The 11,741-nt window shown below is 28.2% G+C and overlaps 1 protein-coding gene across 1 annotated transcript; it reads right to left on the minus strand.

The window, feature by feature from the left end:
• Positions 1–9,037: 9,037 nt before the first annotated feature.
• LOC129311644 (heavy metal-associated isoprenylated plant protein 20-like) lies at positions 9,038–10,579 on the minus strand. The gene is made up of 3 exons (XM_054954032.1): positions 10,341–10,579; positions 10,105–10,180; positions 9,038–9,531 (listed from the first exon to the last, which is right to left on the minus strand). Exons 1-3 carry the CDS (start codon positions 10,410–10,412, stop codon positions 9,239–9,241), a joined length of 441 nt encoding a protein of 146 aa, XP_054810007.1. The 5' UTR covers positions 10,413–10,579; the 3' UTR covers positions 9,038–9,238.
• Positions 10,580–11,741: the final 1,162 nt, after the last annotated feature.

The raw sequence follows: 11,741 nt of genomic DNA on the forward strand, positions 1-11,741 counted from the left end.
TTTTCCTTTTTTCCCCTTAATCTTTGTTGAATTATTTTACTTAAATCTTGAATTAATTTTTTAACTGTAAGTATATATATATATATATTCAATCTTTATACTTCAGATTATTTATCTATATCTTTTTTTTTACAATTTTTAATTTGGTTGTTTAAGCCTCCAAAAATACTTGATACTTTATCATTTCTATATATGATAAACATGTGTTTTCAAAAATTAAATAAGTTTACAATATTTTTGAACAACAATAATGAGCTTCTGTGCTAAATTAAAGAGAAAAAAAATATCTCAACTTCTTATTTCTTATATTTGTTAATGAACCTCATAATAGTTTTTTTTTATTATCATTAGTTTCTTAAATTTTTCTCTGTCAATATTATTATATATCATAATGAGGTAAAAATTTGTTTAATCTTACCTCATAAATTTAGTATTTTTGAAATAATATTTTATAAAATTTCATTATTAAAGTAATATTTAATGTATAATTTTACAAATATATTTAATTAATCATGATTGGTTCGATCACAGTTCGACTATTACACCTTAAATTAGTGTATTGCCCAATTCAATGACTGTTTAGGTTTTTAAAACCTTGGTTAATGGTTAATTTGTATACAAATCAAATATAAATTATTTTAAATTTGTATCACCTGTCTATATATATTTTGTATTGCTCCGTACTGTTTTACTTCTTTTATACATTAATAAATTGGGAAATTAAGTGGAAGAAAGTCTGTGAAAGTATAAAGTAAAGAAACAGGCCCAAAATCTAGCCCATAAAGTAGCCCAATAGCAAAAGTTTGTAGTGACTAGGCCCAAAGAAATTTTGACAAAAAAAAGAAAGTACTAGTTTGAAAGCCAGAAAGACTCATAGCCTGTAGCCCAAAAAAAAAAAGTCTCATAATGTACTTCGATCTTTATCTATCAGTTCCAGCCTGGATCTAATTAAAAAATCAGATTTTTTTTTTTTGTATGGACTCATTGGGAATGATTATGATATTGTTCATACTTCATAGCCTATTTCAGCTAGGTGGCCCAGATTTGAATTTATTGAGTAGTTTAAATTCTTTCATTCAATGAGTGTCTCATATGACATAATAACAACAGTTCGACTTAATCAAATAATTGTTAGATTCTATCATATAATACTTAAAAAGTAACAAATCTTAAATTTTAGAAAAAAAAAAAAAGCAATGTACATGAGGAACGCTATCTAATCATGAAGATTGTTTTGAATTTTTTGAAGAAAATATATATAGATAATTTTTTAATATTAATGAAATCTAATGATTTCAATTGAAACACTCATTAAGTGAATAGACTTAGGCCATTTATCAAATCTAAATCTAGTATATATATCACCAAGTGCTATCCTCATGATTCATGAGAGGCAAAATAATAATAATAATAATAATAAACAGTAAGCTTAATAATAATCAAATGACATTGCTTAGCTTATTCAACCTGAACCAAAAAAATCCATTAAATAGGATTCAAAATGGATCTTATTCCCAAAGAGATTTCTTGGTAATTTATTCATTTTTTTATTAAAATTATAAATGGAAGCATATTTACTCAATTTTCATCCATCTTATTTCATCGTCTTCAAATAATGGGTTTTTTTTTTAATCTTATTAAGGTGCAAATATTTTGAAAATATAGTTACTGAATTGATAATTTTGAATTGAAAAGTTATATGGTTAGAGTTAGAAGAAAGAAATACAATTGTAAATTAAAACAGGCCATTATATTGGAAATATCTTTAGGAGACATTAGGGTGGGCTCGATCATGCAAAATCGGCCTCACTAAATAACTTCAATCTAAGTATAGTATTGTTGGCAAACAAAAAAACATTCTAAGAAATTTATGAATGATAAGAAAATTGATCCTTTGAATTTGATTTTTTTTTTTTGGGAAGTCGAAGCAAACACTTTTTTATGTTGGGATTTGAATAATGAAATTTTGGTTCACCAATATCATTCAAGTGAAAGTGGACCTTTTCTTTTCTTTCTTTTTCTTTCTGGAAGGAACTTTGGTTTGGTAATGCCGACTCATTTATCAAATGAGGAAGTAAAGCATCTTCTAAAGTACTTTTCTAATACCTCAAGCTTTTCACTTTTCAATTCTCACAATTCTAAAGAGCATTTTCTTAAGGCATGACCCACAATTATCCAATTTTAAAAAGATCATATACCAAAAAAGTTAATTCCAATGAACTAATAGACATCAATTTGGTCATGGAAGTAAAAGGAGCTATAACAACTTAAGCAAAATCTCGAATTTAAAACAATACGAGCGTAAAAAACACATTTGAAAAAGCTATTCATAATTAATTCAACAATACTCAAATTCAATTCAGTGCTACAACTATAAATCATATAATTATATCAAAAATAGATCATTAAAATGAGAATTAGGATACAACTCATGCTCTAGCAGATTTACATATTATCATACCATCGATATGAGAACTTTATCAGTAAATGGTTGGAAAAATATAATTTTTTTATTCTCATAATTTTATCATATTTTACTTTTAGTCCCTATAAATTTTTCTGGTATTTTCAATTCTTATAGAAATTAAAAATACTAAAAAAAATAAAATTATAGGTATCTGAAAAGCACTAATCTTTTTTAAATTATTGGGATTGAAAACATTGAAAAAAATTATAAAGAATAAAAATAAAATCTGATGAAATTGTAGGGACTGATAATTGTGCTTTTCCTAAATAATTTGTAAGTACTTTTATTAACCTAATAAACTTGATGCATAACTCATCTAAACTTTCATTAAAAAGATCATGAAGCACAAGAAAAAAGCAAAAGTTGAGAATATTTCTCATCTTTTTCTTCCTTACTAAGACAAATCAATTCATTTAGCTTTATTTGACTTTAACATGAGAGAAAGCGCAGAGCCTAAAAAGCTTATATGACATATATATATATATATATATATCCATAGACACACAAATGTATTAATATATGGCTTCTAATTTGAAATTATCTTGTTATACTCTGAATCATGCAATTTGAATTGGAAATGCACTCTGACGTGTGGCTAAAATCTTTTACTTTCTCACTCCACAAATGGATTACCCAACCCACAATTCAACGGAGGTCCGTTTGATAAAGACGTACAACGAGAAAATTTTAGCTAGTGAACGTAATGATGGCATCTCTATATATAAGAGAAACTTTTTTATATTTTGAAAGTTATTTATATCATAGAATAAAAATTCATAGTCATTAAACAAAAAAAAATTCAATATCTATTCAATTATTTTTGCCAGCCTATTCAAAATTATTTTGACCAATTGAAGATAAACATTTTAATATTAAATAGACATGGGATCATATATTCCACCGAATTTTTCCTTTTCAAAAAGTTGCATTACTTAGGATTTATTAATTACTCTCCCTGGTGGGCAAGCAATGAATATACTTGGTGGGGAGTTTTGAAACGTGTCAAATTCCTATTAACTAGTGCGGACATGACTTGTTGGTTTTTATGGTAATGCATGCAGCGTCACGATCAAAGTTCTCACAATTATTGCTTTTTATTTTTATATTTGCGTTAAATTTTCTTGATGAAGACACAAATATCTCGGAAGTCAAACACACACTAATTTAATTATGTTCATGTGCATGCAATGCACTAAAACATTTCCTCATCATGCCACTGTTAAAGAAAATATTAACTCACTAATAAGAGTTGAATTTAACAAAAAAATTAGCCTCTCATAATATAATAAATTAAAATTTAAATTTTTATTCAGAGAAGTACTTTGATAGTACTTCAAACATGATATTACTTTTAATAAGAGAAGATTTGTAGGAAATTAAAAAAAATTGTTATCTCATACATAAAAAAAATATAAAAAGAGGGAGGAAAAATTAAGCCACACATAGCTCGGTTAGTAGGAAGCTGTGTTCATTTAACCACCATAGTCTCAAGCTTAAGCTTTAAATATATGAGTCACATTAAATACTTGTTGCATTAGTTGAGACTTTTGTTATCCTTTTGATCATTCTCAGCTTGACCCGAATTAGTCAAGATTTAATATAACTTGGACACCGCGGAATGGTTAAACAACAACAACAACAATAATGAAAAAAATGTAAATGTATACATCTGCTTGTACGACTCTGATATCTTGTGCATATTGAAAAACTTTGTGTCAATTACTTGTGTATTCCTGTAAATAATTAATTTTTGAGAAAATTGATTTTGTGGAGGGAATATTCCAATGCGTATATACATCAAAGTAATTAATTTTTTTAAGTTATTTAAATTTTGCTTGAGATCCTACAAGGGAGAAGATAATGCCTGTGAGGAAGTGCTGAGTATGCATAAATACTTATCCGCACTCACTTATTTGTGGATGGAGAAGAACTAATAATAGAAGAAAAAAATTAATTAGCTAAGAAAATAAGTGGAAAATTAGACTTCTGTTTCTCATTGTTTTGGATAGCAAAAAAATTATAATAATAAAGAATAGTGAGGAAAAGAAGCATGGACCACTACATGTTTTTCACTACAATTTTTCCCCCTAAAGTATAAAGAGATAAATTCTGAAAAAAGAAAGAACCTTTTTGAACAGCCCAAACATGAGAAAAAGGGGCATGTCGCGGATATATATGTTTTTTTTCATACAAGTATTATTATCATGGTGAAATTAGTCTCTTGTCTTTCTCATGTATTTTCTTTTATATTCATTCATCCAAACATTGGAAAAGAAAACATTTTTTTCCTATTTTTCCCTTCCTGTCATTTTCTTTTTGGTCGTGCATTCATAAGTATCAATTTTATTGAAGGTAATTATATTCAAAACACGATCGAGCATTAAATATGAACATATATTTCAATAAAAATTTTGAATCTTAATTCATTATATTATGATATATGATTTTTTTAATATCTAATTCTCCTTATTGTTTTCTTTTCTTTAATTGATTTATTCTGTTTTCTTGCAGAGTAAAAAAAAAACAATATGAGTAAATTTTGTATTAAAATTTTTTTATCTTATAATTAAATGATAAGAGGAAAAATATATAAATTAGTTAAATAGGTATAAAATATTAATAAATATAATCAAATATAATCCAAAATATATACATATTTATTTGTAAATTATGCCATTGTCAAATTCTCCCACATTTAGCCTTTTGCTTGTCCTCAAGCAATTACTACTTGTGTTTAGTTTTATTCCTTACATGAATATATTAAGAGCACAAATTATTTCTTCTACTTCATTGATGTCGTCCTCGTGAATGCTTCAGATAATAACTCTTTGAATATTTTCTTCTCGAGCTAAGACTTGGAACGAAAGCAAGAAAATTAGAAAGACTGACGTGTTGTAGGTCTCATAAATATGAAAATAAATGATATTTAGTCAAAATTGATAATAAGGTGTTAGATTATTCATTTTTTATAGTAGAAGCTACTTAGTGCTTCTTGAAAAATAATTCGTGACTAAATTTATATCGCTACATGTCATTTATGACTCCACATAACATCCATTGAGTAAAGTTAATTGTGAACTTCTGGATACTTTATTTTTTAAAGTTAAGGATTTATATTTTTTGCACTATTTAATAGTATAAGCTACCCAATACTCATGAAAAAATAGTTGGTAGCTAAATTAGTACCTTTACCCTTGATTTATTCTTTTTTTCCTGCATAATATAAAAACAAGAAGATATGAGTATATTTTGTATTAAAAATTCTTTTTCATCTTATAATTAAGTGATAAGAGGAATATATATATAAATTAGTTACATAGGTATAAAATATTAATAAATATAATGAAATATAATACAAAATATATAACTATTTTTATGTAAAACATGCTCTTATTATCAGCCCTTGAATGTGATTTTTCCTCGTTTGTATTGTATTTATAAGGTTTTTTTTTTTCACTGTGATATAGTTCCATTTTGCTATATTTATTTTCTCCTTTTTTTTCCTGTCATTGTAGGGCTCTCATTTTGTATAATGGTTAATTCTTTTATACACTAGCAGTTTTACTTTACATGTCTAGTAATTAGTTCCTTTAATGTTATGGAAATATATGTATTAGTTATATATGATTAATGAAATCTTTTAGGAAAAACACAATCATTAATCTCTATAATTTTATTGAGTTTTACTTTTAGTCCTTATAATTTATTTTCAATTTTTTCAGCTCTTATAGTCTTTGTAATTTGACATCATTAGAGACTTAAAGAACAAAAGTCATACAATCTTGATGAAATTGTAGAGACTGAAAGTATTGAAAAAAATTATAAGAATTAAAAGTAAAACTCAGTAAAATTATAAAAATTAATAATCATGTTTTTCCAATAGTACCATAGTATACTTGTTTAGCAGTGAAATTCTTTTATACTATGGTAGTATATGTTATGTTTAGTATTGTGGGAAGGTATTCACAACATACTAGATGATAGATATATCTTTCCATATATTATATATACTTTACAGTAATGATATTGATAGGCACTATTCTTTATAATTGATTATATAACTATAAATTTATGTTAGGCGCCGTTAATTGTGAATTAGCATTAATTACGAGCATATTAAAATCTATCTCCAAAGCATAGTGCGCTTTGAAAGGAACATAAATATGTCAAATCTAATGTAAGATACTTTCCAAACTGTAGCTTCCAATAATGCATTAAAAAAAAACTACAAAATGCCTTGTCCTTTTGTCGTATAATCCCAAAATTAAAGGAAAAGCAAGATCCCATGATGTTTTACTCCTTGACAACAACATTCCTTAATATTTGAGACTTCCATTAGTGAATTCAATAATTAATCCATCTGATTAAATCAATAAAAAAATTACTCCCCACCATTGCTCTCGCATTTCTCTGAATTCATAATTGTTGCATTCTCAGGGCTACATCTATCCAATTAACTTTGGTTTATTTTATCCAATATTATATCATTCAATGTTTTTCCTTTAGGAAAAGTTTGGGGTAATGATTTTGAGACAACAAAATATATTTCTCAATCAATCAACTTACATTATTGACAAAAAATATTCATAACAAAAAATTCATATATATATATATATATATTATATCATATATAGTAGGATTAAAGGGTAAAAATATCTTAAAAAGTTTTTAAAAAATTATGAGTACCCTTACCTTTTAATTGAAGTAATATCATCTTGAAATTTTTTAAAAGGGAGCAATATTCATTGTAGAGTCAGGAATAAAGACCAAACTTGAGGGTCGAGCCTAGAAACCCTGTTTAAATAAGAGTTTGTATTTTAACAATTAAAATTTTTTAAAATAATCAGGCTTAAGAGCCTGACCTTGATAAATCTTGTAAAAAGAGGTTTGGGCTCAAGCTCGGGCTTGAGCGGCCCTTCAAAGCCTGTTATATTATTATTAAATTTTTTCTTTGGCAAAACATGCGTTTGAAGCAAAGAAAGACTTGTTCGTTTGAAACTATAATCCTATACGTGTTATATTATTATTAGTTTTAATTTATTTTAAAATTAATTTAATAAATACCAGTGTATAATATAAAATTTATAATATTTTTTATTTTTCTATAGTTATTATGTTTGTGTATTTATAAAAAAATAAACTGTTTTTTAATCAAGATTTAAATTTTATTATTAAACTTTTAAATATATGTTATTTATTTTTTAAAAATTATTAAAATTTTATTTTTTAAAATTTTAAAATATTTTAATTAGTTTATAATGTTTAATTTTATTTTATTTTTTTAAACTCTTTAAATAAAGATTAAATTAAAAAAAATGAAAAATGAGAAATCGGGTTAAGGGAGCTCGCCCGTCTCGCAGCTCTGGCGCCTCCGGTGAACCCAGAATGGCATTGACGTTGACCTAAAAATATTGACGTGTTGAGCTGATCTTCTTCTTCTTCTTCCTCAACTTCTTCTTCTCTCTCTCCCCCTTCTCACCCTCTTAGCTCGTTGAACCTTGAACTATCCCTCTTTGCCATCACTCCGGCAACCACCACACCAACAATATTTGTCGCTGTCGTTGCCACGTGACTCTCCTCCCTCAGGTATCTCTCTGGGTGCAGGGCTCGGAGTATCTGCATCGGATCGAGATCTTTTAGCCATGGCTCGCCTTTTTTGGAACATTTAGTTGATTCCCTCTAGACGAGTCGATGTTCATAATCATGCTAGCGAGCTTGTATTTGTCGACCATCCTTCCCATATTCTTGCCAATTACTCTCAGAGATCCGATTTTCCAAGATACTATTAGCCATTATTATTATTATTATTATTATTAGTGCCTTGTAATAAGCTTGTGTTGTAGTCCAGAAACGCTTCTGCGGACATGCAATTGCAAATGCAATGAATAATAAAAAGAAATGCAAGGAGTATTTTCTCTTTTCCTTCCTTGATTTTCCTTTCTGTTCACCATTTTTGGACTTCTCCAACTTGAAAGTACAAAAAAGAAATAGAAAAAGAAAATTGGTGATAAGTGTAACATTTTCATACATTAAAAAAATTTTGTCAGTCAGATATTAGTCAAAAGTTAAAAAAGAATAACATTTCTTTACTTCTAATACTTTTGGAGTGACATTATTCCTTTTGAAACGCAAAGGTATTCATAATTAGTTTTAAAAAAATTTTAAAATATTTTTATCTCTTGACATTATATAATATGTCAAATTTAGTGCCTGAGCCTCGAATATAATTATTTTCAATAAAAAAAATATATGATGAATTAAACAAAATAAAACGTGTATATATATATAATTATTTTAAATGGACGATGAAAATTATATAATAACTCTTAAAAAAACAATTGAGATTGTAAATTAGGAAAAATAATATCCTGCTTTGCTTTGAGAAAAAGCATTGCCGTCCATTTCATTATATTCTTTATCATCATCTGTTTTGCTTTCAAAAGGTAATTAACATTAATACAAATATAATATCACTTTGAAAAGATTGAACTGATTGTTTCTTTTGAGAGGGAGCGTCAAGCAGGTTGCTTTGATTGATCTTTGAAAAAGTAAACAAAATAACCAAACAAATTAAAACTGAGAAGTGATATGACTATAATTCACAACTCTTACAAGGTCCTACAGCAAAACAAGAAACTACATTTCTACAAACACAAAAAATAAAAATCTGTTCCCCTAGTGGCCAAACACGGAGACAAAACTTACATTACAAGCAGCAGAAAACAAATTGAATAAACAAAGCATACATGGTTATGGCTGTCTGGTTTCAGTTCACATAACAGAACAAGCATTAGGGTTTTCATCACTGAAGAAAGAAGTGAGCTTCTCATCAGGAGCATGAGGGTTAGGAAGTGCTTGGACAGCGTTTCTGACATACCCAGAAGGAGCCTTCTTATCGTAAGCCTGAGCCACATAAGGGTACGCGACTAGGTTATAGGGTATGTATGGCCAAAACTCTGCCCTTTTTCCTGTGCTCTTCACTTTCTTCAACACCTTGTTTGGATCCACATATCCTGTCACTGTTACTCTGCTTTGCTTCCTGTTCACATCCACTTCCTTCACCCCTGCATCATCATTCACATCTTGAGTTGTTAACTCATCATCTTGTGTGTGTTTGGAAACCAGTTTGCAAAAGGAAGTTTATGGGCTCTCTGATTAAAAAACATGACTTTTATTATCTGATTTGGATTTGGCTCTCGTTGACAGGAAATCAAACATTCCCTTAATAGCCCTCGTCTTGTTAAACTGCAACCTAGTGGCTAGTGGGTATTGTTACTTTTGTTTGAATATATGTTACAGTAGACCTAGGAAATTTAAGATGACTCTGATGATATTAATGGCTTCTTTTCCATTATATGAGACTTTTCTCAGCTAAAGATGGTCAGAACTTTTTTCTGCAACTTGTGACTTCTTCTGATCTCTCTCTCTCTCTCTCTCTCTCTCTCTCTCTCTCATTGTTTTGAGGACCTTTAGTGCTAAATTATGATGTTGGTTAAACACTGCTCCACAAAACAGATTATGTCAGAATTCAAATTAAGGCTGTCCTACATGAGCTTACTTAAGGTATCTTTGATTGGCTTAATTTCTGATTTTCCTGTTTTTGAGAGAGAGAGAGAGAGAGAGAGAGAGTCATGAACCTTTCATGCCGGAAACAGAATGCTTAACTCTTCTTTCACAGCCATCGCAATCCATTTTCACCTTGATTTCAACGGTCTACAAGATACACAGAACAACAAGAAAAAAAAAAATCAGAACTCGCAAAAAATTCTTACTATTTATTCACATGCAATTACTTCTACTACGGAAACCTATTTATCAGTAAGGCACACACGAAGAAACAGAGTACGAAGCAGGGTGGGAGAAGACAGATAACCTGCATTGCCTTGCGTTTCTTCTTTGGCGTAGAAACTGAGAAGTAATCTGAGAGAAAATCAAGAGCACCCATCTCTTTTTTCTTATTGTTTTGGCAACGAAAAGGCTCTCAGAGAGAGAGAGAGAGAGAGAGAGAGAGAGAGAGAGAGAGAGAGAGAATTCAATTACAAAGGAACACAGAACAGAGTATATTGCAGAGAGAGAAACAGAGGAGAATGAAAGAAGAGGAGTTTTTAAAGACAGTAGCAGGTTAAGAAGGCAGATGGCTGCATTAATTTGTGCATATATAGAAGAAGAAAGTTGTGAGAGAAAATTGTGGAAAATAATATTAATAATAGTGATTAATAATATAAGACGGTTTGATAATGACTTGTGTTTGTGTCTTTGTAATCATACTTCCCCCTGAATATGAAGAAAGACAACTGGGCCTATGAGCTTCAGCAACCTGACAACATTGAGTAAATTATTGAACGTCCCTGCTAGAATTTATTTTCATCCCCACTTTCTTCTACTTTATGTAAATATGTCCCATTGATTTATTATATTTATTATATTTATAGCATAAAAATCAAGGTGAACTTAACCAATTCAATAAAATATTTTATTTATAAATAATTTGATCATATTTTGGTTAAAGTTTTAATCATTATTTTTAAAATTAATATTTTAACTGATTCAATGGCAAGTTAGTTTTCAGTACCTTAATCATCTTAAAGAATGTAATATTATCCAATTAATTCTATTATTTAAATGTTAGATATGCTTTCTAAGACATGAAGCCCTGTTTGATGTAATATTTATTCCAGCAAGTTTTGTTGCGTTCAGAATATTATTGGGTCATGAAAGTTTTTGACAATTTTTAATTGCCATTACCTAAAAAAAACTTTAATTAGTTTAAGTGGGTTGGCACTTTTTTTTTCTAAAATAAAAAAGGTAACGAGTTCAAGTTATGCATATGAAAGAAAAATTGTTGCTGCGAGCGCTTTACCGCTAACTGTTTTTGTTTCAACTTGATTTGGATCTTAGTCAAGTTCTAACATGATTTACAGAAATAAGTCAGTATTTTTTTATTCAATAAACAAGTTGATAAAAATCTAATTCCGTAAAAATTTAAATTGTTAGATTAAAATTAAAGAAATATAATAAAAATTATAATTGGGTTGTGAGAGTAAATAAGGTCAAGGGCAAAGGGTTCGAATTTTACTAATCAACGACAACAATAAACATTACTCCCTCCGGTCTTATATCTTATTATTTATAGAGAAAAATGAGAGGATATTTTTTATTTTATTTATAAGTCATACCATTAAATTTTCATCACAATTTTTTTTACCTATTGAATGTTTGAGAAAAAAAATATATTGTGAAAATATGTATATTTAATATAGGTAATGTTGAAAAC

The sequence above is a fragment of the Prosopis cineraria genome, unplaced genomic scaffold (assembly GCF_029017545.1).
Source record: "Prosopis cineraria cultivar Desert tree isolate PC_DT_omini unplaced genomic scaffold, ASM2901754v1 PC5, whole genome shotgun sequence".
Lineage (NCBI taxonomy): Eukaryota > Viridiplantae > Streptophyta > Magnoliopsida > Fabales > Fabaceae > Prosopis > Prosopis cineraria.